Here is a 17,561-nt window from a genome sequence, read left to right on the forward strand (position 1 = left end):
TAGAGGGTATACATACATGGTTAAGAGAAAAGTTTGAGGCAATTAACCTACTCTGTCACTAGCTTCATCTAATCCTTTGAGAGCATCAGCACCAATCTTGTCAAACTCAGCTTTGGCTTCTTCACCGAATTGGGTCAAATATTCTGACTTCTCATCAAGATAACCCGTTAGACGAACCTTCTGAGCTTGAAGCATGGCTATTTGTGCTAGAAGCTCTTGGCTCTGAGCATTTCCTTCAGGTTGTTGTGGAGGCTGAGAAGAATCAGATTCATCATTATTGGATTTGGTGCAAAGGCATAGAGCAGAAGAAGTTCTTGTGTTGTTGTGGAATCTTGTGTGGTTTGAATTCGTTGGAGTGAAGCATAGATGAATTGTTTTTAGGGTAATCATGTTTTTTTCATAAGAGGTAAAATATTGTGTGTTTGAAATGGGGGAAAGGAATTGGAAGTGAGAGGGGGAAGCAGCAGAAACAAACTCTCAAGTGCTGTGTGTGTATCAATAGTAATAATATAGTGTTTGAAGTTTGAAGCTCATCCTCATGTTTTTCTTTTTTTGCATTATCCGTTGTAAAAGAGAAAGAAAAATTATTGGATAAGGATATTTAGTGATTCTAAGGAGCATCCTTGCTTAGTAAAGCGCACCGTACACCTTGCTAGAATTGGTGTCATCCTCATATGTAATAAGAAATGGAGAATGAATCATCTCAATTGTTAAAAAAAATTGAGAGTGTAAAATGTGATCTTTAACTTTTCATTAGTTTCACTTATAAAACTAACAGTGAGCGATTACACTGTACTCCTTCAATTGCTAAAAAAAATTGAGAGAATCCATTCTCTTAAGAAATGTGGTTAAATTCTATAAATTTAGAAATCTTAAAAATAATGTCTCGTAATTGAGTATTTATTTATTTTGGTCCTCAAAGAATTTTAGACCAAACACTTTAGTTTTCAACTAAAATTAGTTATTCAATTGGTCCTTAACAATTAATTCCATCAATCACTTAGGTTCTTTGCTCTGTCAACTCTAATGAATTACAAAATAATCCCTGAAAACAATAACAGGGGATAAAATGGTCTCTGACATCCTCTGTTCCGAAACGACACTATTCTCCCCTAATTTCTATCATATCTCACATAACACTAACAGTCTAACATTGTAACTTCGAACTACACAATACACACTCTACAACTTCAATGTTCACAAGAAGAAAAATCCTCAACTTTTTCTCAACCAATTCATGTTCAGGAAACTAATGACTATGTCTCTCAAGTACTTATCGTCTTTGATGGATCCCATAAATCTAGACAGCAAGTCTAATTTGTTAAGACCCATCGTCGTCGTCGCCATCTCCCTCCTCCTCTATCCTATCATCTCCATGACCACATTGTCCACCACTCCGATTGCTTCCTTCAACTTCTTCTCTGAACCAATTCAATAATTGCTTCAGTTTTTATATGAGCGGCAACGGTGACATTGCTCGTTGTACTGATGATAGCTTGGATGCGAGGTCGAAACTATTTGCCAACTTGGACTCTGAGAAAGAAGGAATGAAATACTCGGGATCCATTCCAAATGAGAATTTGTATATGATGTCGAAAGAGAATCTTCTCATGATGTCCTAATGTCCAACAATCTATATTGCTTGCTGGAGAGTGGAGAAAGGCGTACCCTTGGAATAGTTGTGGAACTTGGTCTTGAGGATGTGGTGGACATTGTCGGGGTTGGAGGTGATGCTGTTGTCGAGGACGTTGAGGTGGATGCTTCTAGTGGGTGAAGTGCGAAGGAGGTGGAAGTACCAGTCACAGAGATTTAAGAAATGTGTGGTTCATAACATGTTGATGTAGGTGCGACACGCGTGGTAGTTACACCATGGCTTGATCTTGGAGTTGAAGAGGAGGAAGATAAAGATGAAAAAGAAGACTGTGAAGGTGAAGAAGGAGAGTACGAATATTAGGATTATGCGAGATATGATTGAAAATTAGGGAAGACCGGTGTCATTTTCGAACAAAGGGACCATGGATCATTTTTTTTCCTGTTAGAGTTGTCAGGGATCATTTTGTCTCTTGTTAGAGTTGTTAAGGACCATTTTGTCTTCCGTTAGAGTTGACGGAGTCAAGGACCTAAGTGATTGACGGAATTAATTGTTAAGAACTAATCAAATAATTAATTTTAGTTAGGAATTAAAATATCTTATTCGAAATTCTTTAAAGACCAAAATTGATAAATACTCTAGATTTAACTATTGAGTTATTAAGTCAATAGTTTAATATAGAGTAATTACTCAAATCAGTCCCCAAGAATTTTAAAATCGGACATTTTAGTCCCCAAGAAAAATTAATACACAGATCAATCCCCAAGGTTTTACTCCAACAGACAAATCAGTCCCCAGTTCATTTTCCGCCAAAGTAATTACCCAGATCAGTCCCCAAATATTTTAAAAATAGACATTTTAGTCCCCAAGAAAAATTAATGTACAAATCAATCCCCAACGTTTCTCTCTGTTAGACATAACAGTCCTTCGTTCAAAATAAAATAAAATAAAATAATAATAATAATAATTATTATTATTAATTGTACAATAATACTGTACTATTATGTCTAACAGAGATAAACGTTAGGGATTGATTTGTACATTAATTTTTCTTGGGTACTAAAATGTCCGTTTTTTAAATCTTTGGGACTGATCTGGGTAATTAATCTGCCAGAAAATGAACTGGAGACTGATTTGTCTGTTGGAGTAAAACTTTAGGAATTGATCTGTGTATTAATTTTTCTTGGGGACTAGAATGTCCGGTTCTAAAATTCTTGGGGACTGATTTGGGTAATTACTCTTTAATATATGTGTGGCACATTTACCATGCTGAGAACCCCTAGTTCTCATCCCATACTGTGTTATTGTTTTCAGATGCAGGTCAAGAGACTCCTCACTAAGCGTCTGAATTCCTAAAGCGGAGTAGTCCCTGGGTTATTTTGGATTATCAGTTTATGTATATATATGTGCTTAGCTACTTAACTTTCTCTCCAAAAAACTTGATTATTTTGTTCCTCATAGAGGTTAAAGGAGAGTTAGGGGCTTATTTCTGTATTTTGGGTAGTTTGGGATACTTGTATATATATGTAAATATTCTCCGGCCAGTCTTGACTGCGCAGGCTGAGTTAGGAGCTAGTTTCACTGTATTCTTGGCCCTCTTTCACTCGTTCGCTTATTCATATCTATAACCTTTAGGTTTCTTAGCACGCAAGTAATTCCGCTCTCTGAGTGTTGCGCTTTTTATTTTGCGATTTTGCTTTACCCGTTTTCAAGACTTCTAGTATATTATATTTTTTCACCATTATACATATGTATTTACTGATTAGAGGTCCGTAACACCACACTACCTCTGTTCTACGCCTTAAGCGTAAAGCTCTGTGTAGTAGGGTGTTACAAGCTTCACTAACTCTAGTCTTTGATTAGAACTTGTGAACTCAAGTTGATTTGCTCACTTGACTTTCCTTCAATTGTTAGAGGTTAACTAAGTGAGAGCAATTTGCAATTACCATCACAGTTGACAATGATAATAAGGATAGGAATTCCGATTCTCAACCCTTGCTAGGACTTTTCTTAGTTGTTAGTTATTTTCTTGTTATTTACATTCCTTGCTTATTAAACTCAAAATCCAAAAAGATACAATCTCACAACCCATAATAAATACACTTCCCTACAATTTCTTGAGAGACTACCCGAGGTTTAAATACTTCAGTTAATTTCATTGGGTTTGTATTTGTGACAAACAATTTAAACATTGACCGAGGATAATTTGTTGGTTCAGAATTATACTTGCAACACGATATTTTTGTGAAAATTTTTACCAATATTTTTCTTCCGTCAATGCCTAATAATCCAGCCACCAAAAACATGTCAAAACACTACGTAACCACTCAATTTTCAAGTAACAAATAACTATCCATCAATCAGTCATCAATAACATAATTATTTCATAATAAATTTACCAAATTTTACCTCTTCGTTTTAGCTTACAAAAACCAGTTTTTCTCTCAGCGATTTCTAGCTCGCTCATTTCCTTTCTCAAGCTGGGATTGAGGGATTCTTGCCCCTATAGACGTTTAAGCAAGAGTTTCATAAGAAATCGGGTACGGTTGTGAAGAGGAAGAAGAGACGAATACTTTAATCGATTTAGAATCTTTATTGGAGTTTTAGAATCAAAAGAGTCGAATATGGAAGCTTAAGGAGACTAAGGGAATTTGCTTAAATTTTGCTCTCTTTTTCTTTTCTTGGAAGCTCGTAAAAACTAGAAGAGATTGGAAGAAGAAAGTGGCTCTCAAGATTACATGCGAAGAAAGAGAAACAAGCAGGAAGTGGCCAAAATCAAAATGGTTTATAATATATAAAAAGTTTAATTATTCTGTTATTTTTTATAATTTTATCAAATTTTTAATTAATTTTTATATTTTTTAATTGAATTTTTATAGTATTTTTAATTTTATAATTAGATAATTTTTATGTAAAAAATATTTAAATTAATAAAATATTTCTTTTTAAAAATATGTGACCAAAGATCTATATTAGCTGACACTTTTTAATTTTGAAATGAAACTAAGAATCATGTTAATGGAACGTTAAAGTTTGGTGTTTTCACCGACTCACCGACGCTAGGGACAACACTCCTCTATAAAGCTCGTGCTCAAGTCCAGAAACACCCTCGATCAACTCGTTGCTCTCGACCCACCAACCATTCGATCCACCATTCTAGCGAGAAACCGAACACTGACGCCGTCTATGGGGAGCGCAAAAAGGCAAGGCAAAATGGACTTTTCCCTTTTGCTTTTAAATCAGTCATAAAGAGCATTTAATGCTCTCGGCACGGATATCGAAACGATGCCCCAAGTAACGGTTGGAGACAGATTACGTGCACTAAAAGCGTATACTACATTGATGAAGTCACGAACAGAAGTAAGTAGCCGCACAAGAAGACACGAGAACTTTGAATGTGCCAACCGTGAACCTCACGAGTCGCCACGTTTGGGGCACTATTCCGGTCCAACCCAATAAGGGTCGGAGGCCCATGTTGCGGATTACCGACCTGACGGTACCATGACCCGTATATGCGAGGTGACCTGCATTTCATCCCCTCAACGAAGACCTGGATAGTTGGTAGAAGCTTTCAGGTAGACAGATCCAAGTTAGAGGGCCCACTCGAGTACAAAGTATAAAAAGGGAGGGACATACCCCTCCCTAGAGGTACATCACTCTTACCCTAATTAGTCGTTTCATTGTACAGACGCTCACTTTAGTATCAGAGTGTCCTTGCAGGTGGCCCCACTCGCCGACCCACCGACGCTAGGAACAGACACCCCTCCATAAAGCTCGCGCTTAGGTCTAGAAACACCCTCGATCAACTCATTGCTCCCGACCTGCCAACCATCCGATCCACCATTCTAGCAAGCAACTGAACAGAAATATTTACACCTTTTTCTTTATGTTATGGTGAAAACTCATATGTAATTATTTTTATGTGAAGTTGTTAATTAAGAACCGTTAAATAATTTAATATATTTATCTATCTATCTATTTTTATTATATAAAAGTTGATACTAACTTCTTATACAATAAGTCTAAGTCATGTGTTTTTCTTCTAATGATGTCATATCAGCAACTTTGATGATTTGACAAAACTTTAAAATTAACCGATCATCTTTTAGTAATTTTTTTGAAAAAAATTAAAAAGAAAAAACTCTTATTTAGTATTAATTTATCGGACAAATCACATAAACAAATGAATTAGAAACCAAATTTACATGAATCCCCTAAAGTGAGGAGAGCTACGTAGGTAGCCTATTCTAATGTAAATCGAATTCGTTTACGTCGATTTAGCCATGTATATGTAAATCGAATTGAATACGTTCGATTTAGGGGCTTTGATAGTAAATCAAATTAATAAAATTTGATTTAGGCATGATGCTAGTAAATCGACCTTACTAGATTCGATTTACCTGGTATAATGATGCACTAAAGTAAATCAAATGGAGTGAATTCGATTTAAGTTTGAAAATACTATAGGATAATTCGACTTCACTTAATTCGATTTACCATTAACCAACAACATTATTAAATCGAATTAATTCGATTTAAGGTAGATCTCCAACCTTTATAAATACGAACAAGATGTTGAATCCACATATGAGTGACACTCAAAATGGCTATAGAGAATAACTTTCTAGTTCTTGTGCACTACAAAGGCAATGATTAAAAAAAATGCGATCGAAAATTAAGTTTACTAATAAAGATCCGTTGAGCGTATTTATCAGACCTTCTATGAGCCTAGTTGATTTTCATGATATTGTACTACGGAAATTGGTTCTGCATGGAATGAAACGGATCGAGAAGTTATATTATCGAATTCTGATTTCTGTTATTCAGGAAGTACGACTCGTTTGTGATAGACAGTGACGAGGATTTGCATATTTTATTTTACTGTCATTGCCAGTTTCCGGAGGTGAGAATCCCTGAACTGTTGGCAAAGCTTGTGGATGTAGTCTCTAGCTCAGGAGGATCGAACCGGAATCATCAATCAGTACCTATGGCAACAGCCTCCAGTTTAACCCTTGTTGTTGCGTCTTCATTTGTACTTGTAATCTTGTCTGCGGGAGATTTAGTGGCATCTCTAACTTTTGCAGCTGATCTACATCGCGACGAGATTGCAAAACAAGGTGCAAACGTGAATACTCCTGTTATGATTCCGATTTCTAGGGCGGTTGGAGAACCGGATGCAGTGCAAGATGTCCTAAGGGAGGACGATGATGTAGATCCCGCCACGATTGTTGATGACAGCGATGATGATATAGGGAGGAGTATTTCTGTCGGTCCTGGTGGTGTATTGAGCTCGGGAACTCAGAAGTATCCCCCACACTTTTCGACTCTAGACTTTGATGCGATGAGACCAGAGGAGTTACCGGATGTGCAATCCGGTTTTAGCGTGAGAGATTCACAGGACACCGCAGGTCTAGCTGAGTTTCAAGTCGGTCAGCAGTTTCAGAATAAAGAAGTCATCTTATGTGTGATGACTTATATCATTCATCGTGAGGTTGAGTACAAAATGATGAAATCAGACCATGACAAGTATTACAACAAGTGCAAGGAGTTCGGAAATAGTTGCAGATGGTTGATTCAGATCACGCTACGACAACGGAAGGGTATCTGGGAGGTCAGACGATATAACAGAACTCATGCATGTTTGGGCACCTCTGTCTCCGGTGATCACAAGAAACTTGACTATCATGTGATATCTGCTTACATCCTTCCTATGATCAGAGCTGATGTGTCCGTGTTTATCAAGGTTCTGTAGAATGCGACAGAGGCACATTTTGGGTTCAAACCTACATATAAGAGGGTGTGGTTGGATAAGCAGAAGGTTGTCTCGTAGATATATGGGGATTGGGAGGAGGCCTACAATGAGCTGCCAAGATGGGTGCTCGGTGTACAAATAATGATGCCAGGTACTATCGCAGTTCTGAGGACGAGTCCTGTGCATGTTGGAAGCCAGGTTGACGGGGAATCAGCATTTTTTCACCGACTTTTTTGGGCATTTCCACCGTGCATCGAGGGATCCAATATTGTAAGCCGTTAGTCAATATTGACGGGACCCATTTATATGGTAAATATGGGAGAACATTGCTGGTCGCGATAGCTCAGGATGAGAATTATAATATTGTTCCCATTGCTTTTGCCCTAGTGGAGGGTGAAAATACGGAGTCATGGTCTTTTTTCTTATCTCACTTATGGCAGCACATGACTCCTCAGCCAGACATTCTTGTGATATCCGATAGGCACAATGGGATCAAGGCTGCTTTGGAAGAACCTGATGGTGGGTGGGTTCCACCTGCTGCTTATCAGGCATTCTGTATTAGGCATGTTGCAGCAAATATCATATTGAGTTTCAAGGGAAAGGATGCCAGGAGGATTCTAGTGAGCGCTACTTATGCGAAGACTGAGGTCGAGTTTGGTTATTGGTTTGACATCCTCCGGATGGAAGACCTGTCTATGTGTGATTGGGCCAACAGGATGGAGTACAACATATTGACCTAACACCGGGATAAGAGTCGTAGATTCTGCCATATGACTACAAACATTTTTGAGTGCATTAATTCGGTGCTCAAGGGCGTCAGAAATCTTCCAGTGTTGGTGAAGTCCACTTATGGGATGTTGGCAGAGCTGTTTGTTCACAAGGAAAGAGAGGCTGAGGCACAGTTGTAGACAGGACAACAATTTAGTCAGTCACTTGTGAAAGCAATGGAGGCTAACCTAAAGGCATCGAGATGTTTCATAGTGACACTATATGACAGGAATAATTCAGAGTTTAATGTAGCCCAGACTACCCCAACAGAAAATTTCTCATTCGGTACTTACAGAGTGTCGTTGACAGATCGGACTTGCTGTGCATATTCCCGCCTGAATTGGGCAACGTATGTCCACGATGTATATCGCCTCAGCACGGTATTTAATGTCTAAAGGATGAGATTCAATCCTCCAATTCCAGAAGGCTTCTGGCCACCATATGACGGTCCAACAGTCATCCCGGATCCCAGTAAGAGACGTACATCTGAAGATCATCCGAAGAGAACTAGAATTCGAACTAGTATGGACGAGGTCAATCCAAATCGACCAAAGTGGTGTGGGCTATGTAAACATCCTGGTCACACTAGGTGGAGTTGTCCTCAGAGAGGAGGTGCTGGGGTATCTGGCAGAGCCAGTGGAGTTTAGTGTTTTCGTTGTTGTGTTGCTTGTTTGGATGTAGTTTACTGTGTTTTCTTTATTTGTGTTTCTTTATTGAATTATGTTTATGGAGCTTAGTGTTTCTTTTGTATTGTCGTAGTTGTTGTATTGTTGAATGGATTGTTGTTATTAACATTATCTTATTGTCTTTTTCATAATGTTGTTAAGGTCACTTTTTCCCTTGAAATTTTAACATTCATAAAAAATTCATAATAATCTAATAACATACCATGGTAACCTAATAACATGATTAAAAAAAACCAGATAACATAATGCTTAACACAACAACACAAAATAGAGGGGTAGATAACATAATAACCTAATAACATAGCATGGTAACCTAATAACATGATAAAGAAACGGGATAACATAATGCTTAATACAACAACACAAAGTAGAAGATGTAACCCTGTGAACCAGCGGTGTGGTCGCCTAATCCTCTGTTCTCTTTGAGCGAGAGGGACCTCATCCTTGTTGCGGGTGGTTTGGAGTAGGGCTAGCAATACATACCCTACCGCGGGTACCCAACCTGTTGGGGTAGGGTAGGCTACCCGACCTGCTACAGGTAGGGTAAAGTGCGGTCCGGGTAGGCCTACGGGTAGGGTGTACCCTACCCTACCCGTACCCCCCATATATAACATGTTTAATAAAAATTATGTGCATAGTGAAGGAGGTGAGAGTTGAACCCTCAACCTCCTTCATGTGTAGCAAGTAAGCAACCACTAAGCTAGCTAATTGCTTTGCTAATATATTGCATTTGTATATTTATGAAGTTACCATAAAATAAAAATTAAACAAAAATAAAAAACATATATAATTCATGATTTAGAAATCAGAAATCCTAAGACTAAGTGGGAGGTTGGGAGCGCCGTTTCTTCCCAAAGCCATAAGCCTCAGTGTCTCACCGCAAGCCCCAACTCTCCTTGGGTACTTCCTCGTTCCTCCATTGCCGCAACTCTTTTTCCTCCTCTGTGCTCTCCTCGCAACGCCGCTGATTCGTGACCTTCTCTCCTCTCTACGCTGCTGCTCTGTGCTCTTCTTGGTATTTTTCAGCATGCTTATTCATTCTTCATGTAATATTTAGTTCTTGTAAATTTCGTGTTCATCATGTTGATTCGTTTAGTTGGTTGGACATGAAAATTGGGGCTTTACTTTGCATTTGAATCTGTGATTTTGTTTTCCTACTGATTTATCCTTTTTAGCACATTTTTGGTCTTGACTGAAAATCTTCTCAAAGTGATCTTTGACTTGTAATATTTTGGATTCTTTTTATAATTTATTTATTTATTAGGTATTTTGCTCCTTCTCTGTATTCAAAATATTAAAGTTCTAGTTCTAGGGTTCATGTTTTTTCTGTTTCTGTTGATATTTTTTTTTGGCTAGTTTGCTCCTTCAACTCTGTACGGGAAATAAAAATCTGGTTTTAATTTAAACTCTTGCATTATTATGGTCTCCTACTAACTTAGTTTAGTCATCACTCATAAGCAACAAAGGCCTTTTGCAATTGCTTTCTGTTCACATAATTTTGAAAAGATCCGAAAACAAACGTGTATAATATTAATAGATATATAGCATCTGTGCATATTAGTGTAAAAATAACAATAATTCTGATTCTTCTCTGATTTTGCTATTGAGACATTTTGGATACTGCTGAATTATTTGCTATTTGAAGAACCGTAGGCAATATCTAACTGTTGTTTTTAGTTTTTTAATCCTTTTTTAATATATTGGGGAGAAATATTGTACATATACACTTGGCAGAAGCGGAAAGCCTAGATACTTATTGATGTGATCAATGTTTTATAGGTAGGATATGCATTGCCTAGTTAAAATGGGGAAGCACGGTGTGTTTAATTTGAGTTAGGTTTAATTTAAAACCATGTTAGGTCCTTTACACAACTTGATGAAATGAGCTTTAGAGAGATGAATTTGTGTGTACTCTCATAGAATTGAAAAAGAAATTGAATGAAAAAACCATGTGATTTAGATGAAGTGATTTTGTTCTAACAGTGGATCACATACACATTTACAGTTTTACACTATACATATACGGTGACTTCTATGGTGACTTTTCTGAATGTTAATGATTTTTCAGCATGCTTGAATTTTTAATGTTAATTATTTATTTTACTGTTGTGTAGGCAATAATGGATAGTACCAACATGAAAGTAGTGGCTCAAGAACAACAAGAAGAAACTCCTGTTGAAGAAACTGCTAATTTTGTTCCAGATGAGTCTGCCTCGGGTGAAAATAGCAACAAATCTTTATTGAAAAATATTTATTGGCAATACTTTAGTAGATATAAAGAGGGAGAAGAGTGGAAGGCAAAGTGCAACCATTGTAAGTCTATTCTTGGTGCCAATCCAAGGAATGGGACTGTGAAGAAACATGTGCTCCATTATTGTAAGAGAATAAAATTAGCGAATTCAAGACAATCAATAATTGCCGAATCTCTTCAAAGACATGGAAAGAATAGTTCAGATGCTTTTATATTTGACGCATCTCACACAAGAAACTTGGAAAACCTAATTATCAAACTGCAAATGAAGATGATGATACATTTTCTGAACTAATGGAAGAATAATGTTGCAAGAACTTGGAATTAAAAGAAATATTTGAAGACATTTATCTTTGTTTATGTTATTTTAATTTTATTAATAACTTGATAATTATGTTATTTATAATTTTATGTTGGATTTGTTTAGGACTGGTGCACGAAATTGTGATCTCTGGTAATGGCTCCAAAAACTTGGTGCTCTAATCTCAATTCATAATTTGTCACAACTTCGATACAACTAACCAGCAAGTGCACTGGGTCGTCCAAGTAATACCTTACGTGAGTAAGGGTCGAATCCCACGGAGATTGTTGGTATGAAGCAAGCTATGGTCACCTTGTAAATCTCAGTCAGGCAGATAATAATTGATTATGGAGTTTTCGAAAATAATACTAATTAAACAGAAAATAGGGATAGAAACACTTATGTAATTCATTGGTGAGAATTTCAGATAAGCATGTAGAGATGCTTTCGTTTCTCTGAATCTCTGCTTTCCCGCTGCCTTCATCCAATCAATCCTACTCCTTTCCATGGCTGGCTTTTTGCAAGGGCATCACCGTTGTCAGTGGCTACATCCCCTCCTCTTGTGAAAATGGTCCAAGATGCCCTGTCACGGCACGGCTAGTCATCTGAGGTTCCTGATCATGCTGGAATAGGATTCACCCTCCTTTTGCGTCTGTCACTACGCCCAGCAATCGCGAGTTTGAAGCTCGTCACAGTCATTCAATCCCAGAGTCTTACTCGGAATACCACAGACAAGGTTTAGACTTTCCGGACTCTCATGAATACCGCCATCAATCTAGCTTATACCACGAAGATTCTGATTAAGAGATCTAAGAGATACTCATTCAATCTAAGGTAGAACGGAAGTGGTTGTCAGGCACGCGTTCATAGGGAATGATGATGATTGTCACGTTCATCACATTCAGGTTGAAGTGCGAATGAATATCTTAGAAGCGGAACAAGTTGAATTGAATAGAAAAACAGTAGTACTTTGCATTGATCTTTAAGGAACAGCAGAGCTCCACACCTTAATCTATGGAGTGCAGAAACTCTACCGTTGAAAATACATAAGTGAAGAAGGTTCAGGCATGGCCGAGAGGCCAGCCTTCAAACGTGATCTAAGATAGCATATAACTGATCAAAGATATCTAATACAATAGTAAAAAGGTCCTATTTATAATAAACTAGCTACTAGGGTTTACAGAAGTAAGTAATTGATGCATAAATCCACTTCCGGGGCCCACTTGGTGTGTGCTTGGGCTGAGCTTGAAGTCTGCACGTGGAGAGGTCATTCTTGGAGTTGAACGCCAGCTTTTGTGCCATTTTGGGCGTTGAACTCCACTTTGCAACTTGTTTCTGGCGCTGGACGCCAGAATTGGGCAGAGAGCTGGCGTTGAACACCAGTTTGCATTGTCTAAACTTGGGCAAAGTATGGACTATTATATATTTCTAGAAAGCCCTGGATGTCTAATTTCCAACTCAATTGGAAGCGCGCCATTTTGAGTTTTGTAGCTCCAGAAAATCGATTTTGAGTGCAGGGAGGTCAGAATCCAACAGCATCAGCAGTCCTTCTTCAACCTCTGAATCTGATTTTTGCTCAAGTCCCTCAATTTCAGCCAGAAAATACCTGAAATTACAGAAAAACACACAAACTCATAGTAAAGTCTAGAAATGTGAATTTAACATGAAAACTAATGAAAACATCCCTAAAAGTAACTAGATTCTACTAAAAACATACTAAAAACAATGCCAAAAAGCGTATAAATTATCCGCTCATCACAACACCAAACTTAAATTGTTGCTTGTCCCCAAGCAATTGAAAATCAAATAGGGTAAAAAGAAGAGAATATACTATGAATTCCAAACTACCAATGAAACATAGCTCCAATCAGATGAGCGGGACTTGTAGCTTTTTGCCTCTTGAATAGTTTTGGCATCTCACTTTATCCATTGAGGTTATTTTCTGCTTGCTTTTTTTTTTCTTTCTATTTTTTTTCTCTTTTTTTTTTCGCCTATTTTTTTTTCTGCAAGCTTTGTTCTTTGCTGCTTTTTCTTGCTTCAAGAATCATTTTTATGATTTTTCAGATCATCAAATAACATGTCTCCTTGTCATCATTCTTTCAAGATCCAACATATTTAACATTCTTAAACAACAACTTCAAAAGACATATGCACTGTTCAAGCATTCATTCAGAAAACAAGAAGCATTGTCACCACATTAATATAATTAAGCTAAGTTCAAGGATAAATTTGAAACTCATGTACTTCTTGTTCTTTTGAATTAAAACATTTTTCATTTAAGAGAGGTGATGGATTCATAGGACATTCATAACTTTAAGACATAGTTACTAACTACTAATGATCATGTAATGAAGACACAAACATAGATAAGCACTTTAACATAGAGAAAACGAAAAACAGAGAATGTAAGAACAAGGAATGAGTCCACCTTAGTGATGGTGGCGTTTCCTCCTTGAGGAACCAATGATGTTCTTGAGCTCTTCTATGTCTCTTCCTTGCCTTTGTGGCTTGATTCCTAGTGATTTTTGGTATTTCTATCCTCAGTTGCTTCCAATAACTATGTGGAGGGAAGTGCATCCCCTGAGGTATCTCAGGGATCTCTTGATTTGCAGCCACATGTTCTACCACTGAGCTATAGATCCTTTACATAATTGTTTTACCACACCAAACTTAGAATGTTGCTTGCCCTCGAGCAAAAGAAGAAGGAATAAATAAAGAAGAAGATGTGGAAAAAAACTAGGATTATGAGGAAAGAAGGTGGGGATCCTGTGGGGTCCACAGATCCTGAGGTGTCAAGGCATTTACATCCCTGCACCAATTTAGGCATGCAAAATGCCCTTGCACACAACTCTGGGCGTTCAGCGCCAGGTTGGTGCCCATTTTGGGCGTTCAACGCCCATTTGTTGCCTATTTTTGGCGTTGAACGCCAGAACCATGCTTGTTCTGGGCGTTCAGCGCCCAGATACTGCCCATTTTGGGCGTTCAGCGCCAGAACCATGCTCTGTTCTGGCGTTGAACGCTAGACAGATGCTTCCTCCAGGGTGTGATTTTTCTTCTGCTGTTTTTGATTCTGTTTCTAAATTTTTTGTTTATTTTGTGACTCCACATGATCATGAACCTAAGAAAACATGAAAAATAGAAATATAATTAGATAAATAAACATTGGGTTGCCTCCCAACAAGCACTTCTTTAATGTCAATAGCTTGACAGTGGGCTCTCATGGAGCCTCACAGATGTGCAGAGCTTTGTTGAGACCTCCCAACACCAAACTTAGAGTTTGGATATGAGATGCCTCTTGAGTACTGTTGGATGCAGCTTGCATTCCATTCAGACTCTGGGAAATCGTATTGACTTGCTGAGTCAATATTTTGTTCTGAGCCAATATGGCATTCAGAGTCTCAATTTCAAGAACTCCCTTCTTCATAGGCGTCCCATTACTCACAGGATTCCTCTCAGAAGTGTACATGAACTGTTTATTAGCAACCATGTCAATGAGTTCTTGAGCCTCTGCAGGCGTTTTCTTTAGGTGAATGGATCTACCTGCAGAAGTATCCAATGACATCTTTGATAGCTCAGATAAACCATCATAGAATATATCCAGGATGGTCCATTTTGAAAGCATGTCAGAAGGACACTTTTTAGTCAGCTGCTTGTATCTTTCCCAAGCTTCATAGAGGGATTCACCTTCTTTCTGTCTGAAGGTTTGAACATCAGCTCTAAGCTTGCTCAGCTTTTGAGGAGGAAAGAACTTGGCTAAGAAAGCCGTCCAGCTTATCCCAAGAGTTCAGGCTGTCTTTGGGTTGAGAGTCCAACCATATTCTAGCTCTGTCTCTTACAGCAAAAGGGAAAAGCATGAGCCTGTAGACTTCAGGATCTACTCCATTAGTCTTAACAGTATCACAGATCTGCAAGAATTCAGTTAAGAACTGAAAAGGATCTTCAGATGGAAGTCCATGAAACTTGCAGTTCTGCTGCATCAGAGAAACTAGCTGAGGTTTTAGCTCAAAATTGTTTGCTCCAATGGTAGGAATGGAGATGCTTCTTCCATGTAAATTGGAATTAGGTACAGTAAAGTCACCAAGCATTCTCCTTGCATTATTGTTGTTGGGTTCGGCTGCCATCTCCTTTACTTGTTCGAAATTTTCAATAAGGTTGGCTCTGGATTGTTGTAATTTAGCTTCTCTTAGTTTTCTCTTCAGAGTCCTTTCAGGTTCTGGATCAGCTTCAATAAGAATGCCTTTTTCTTTGTCCCTGCTCATAAGAAAGAGAAGAGAAAAAGAAAAGAAGAGGAATCCTCTATGTCACAGTAAAGAGGTTCCTTATTGTTAGTAGAAGAAGAAAAGGAATAGGGGTGAAGAAGAATGAAGAATCCAAACACAAAGGTGATGATAGGAGCAGAGATGTGAGATGAAGAGAAGTGTTAGTAGATGAATAAATAAATAGAAGGGGATGAGAGGAGGAGAGAATTTTCGAAAATAATTTTTGAAAAAGAGTTAGTGATTTTCGAAAATAGTTTTTGAAAAAGATTTGATTTTTAAAACCTCAATTAATGACTTGATTCACAAGAAATTACAAGATATGATTCTAGAACTTAAAGTTTGAATCTTTCTTAACAAGTAAGTAACAATCTTGAAATTTTTGAATCAAAACATTAATTGATGATGTTATTTTCGAAAATATGATGTAAAATTAAGAAAAATATTTTTGAAAAATATTTTTTTTTGAAATTTTCGAAAATAACTAAAAAAATTGAAAAAAAAAGATTTGATTTTTGAAAAAGATTTTGAAAAAAGATAAGATTTTTTTTTTTAAATTGAAAATTTGATTTGACTCATAAAAACAACTATATTTTAAAAATTTTTGAAAAAGTCAAATCTAATTTTCGAAATTTTAAGAGAGAAAAATGGAAAGATATTTTTTTGATTTTTGAATTTTTATGATGAGAGAGAAAAACAAGAAAAATGATGCAATGCATGAAAGTTATGGATCAAAATAATGAATGTATGCAAAAATGCTATGAATGTCAAGATGAACACCAAGAACACTATGAAGATCATGATGAACATCAAGAACACATTTTTGAAAAATTTTTAATGCAAGAAAAACATACAAGACACCAAACTTAGAATTCTTTAATGCTTAGACACTAAAAATTCAAGAATGCATATGAAAAACAAGAAAAGACACAAAATATGCAAATGCAAAGATCAAACAAGAAGACTTACCAAGAACAACTTGAAGATCATGAAGAACACTATGAATGCATGAATTTTTTTCGAAAAATACAAGATGAACATACAATTGACACCAAACTTATAACATGACTCAAGACTCAAACAAGAAACACAAAAAATATTTTTTTGATTTTTATGATTTTCTAATTTTTTTTTTCTTTTAATTTTTTTCGAAAATTATTTTGAAAAAAAAAATAAGGATTCCAAAATTTTTAATATGAATTCCAGGAATCTTATGCTCTTTAGTCCAAAGCTCCAATCAAAGGGTCAGGCATGGCTTAATAGCCAGGTAAGCTCTAGCATGTAAATCAGATATGACACGCCTAACATGCCCTACAGTCGTGGCTTTACAGCCAACCAGGCTTCAACATGCTTTATGAAACACTAGAATTCATTCTTAAAAATTCTGAAGAAAAATATATTTTTGAAAATATTTTTATTTTTATTTATTTTTTTTTCGAAAACAAAGGAGAAATTTTTGAAAGATTTTTTTGAAAATTTTTTTTTCTTTTGAAAACTTTTTGAAAAGAAAATGAAAAGAAAGTTACCCAATCTGAGCAACAAGATGAACCGTCAGTTGTCCAAACTCGAACAATCCCCGGCAACGGCGCCAAAAACTTGGTGCACGAAATTGTGATCTCTGGTAATGGCTCCAAAAACTTGATGCTCTAATCTCAATTCATAATTTGTCACAACTTCGATACAACTAATCAGCAAGTGCACTAGGTCGTCCAAGTAATACCTTACGTGAGTAAGGGTCGAATCCCACGGAGATTGTTGGTATGAAGCAAGCTATGGTCACCTTGTAAATCTCAGTCAGGCAGATAATAATTGATTATGGAGTTTTCGAAAATAATACTAATTAAACAGAAAATAGGGATAGAAACACTTATGTAATTCATTGGTGAGAATTTCAGATAAGCATGTAGAGATGCTTTCGTTCCTCTGAATCTCTGCTTTCCCGCTGCCTTCATCCAA

The 17,561-nt window shown here is 37.0% G+C and overlaps 2 protein-coding genes across 2 annotated transcripts in view; one reads left to right on the top strand and one right to left on the bottom strand.

Annotated features, from left to right (window-relative positions):
* Nucleotides 1-630, bottom strand: part of LOC107625703 — a 1,707-nt gene extending 1,077 nt beyond the window's left edge. Inside the window, exon 1 of the mRNA XM_016328397.2 lies at nucleotides 52-630. Within this exon, the coding sequence (XP_016183883.1) occupies nucleotides 52-390 (339 nt within the window). The 5' untranslated portion in view covers nucleotides 391-630. The remainder of the gene's footprint in view (nucleotides 1-51) is intronic.
* On the top strand, nucleotides 1,622-7,343 carry LOC110269279. The gene is made up of 2 exons (XM_021116998.1): nucleotides 1,622-1,770; nucleotides 6,419-7,343. The coding sequence occupies exons 1-2, from the start codon at nucleotides 1,622-1,624 to the stop codon at nucleotides 7,341-7,343; spliced, it is 1,074 nt and encodes a 357-aa protein (XP_020972657.1).

This window comes from Arachis ipaensis, chromosome B02 (assembly GCF_000816755.2).
Source record: "Arachis ipaensis cultivar K30076 chromosome B02, Araip1.1, whole genome shotgun sequence".
NCBI lineage: Eukaryota > Viridiplantae > Streptophyta > Magnoliopsida > Fabales > Fabaceae > Arachis > Arachis ipaensis.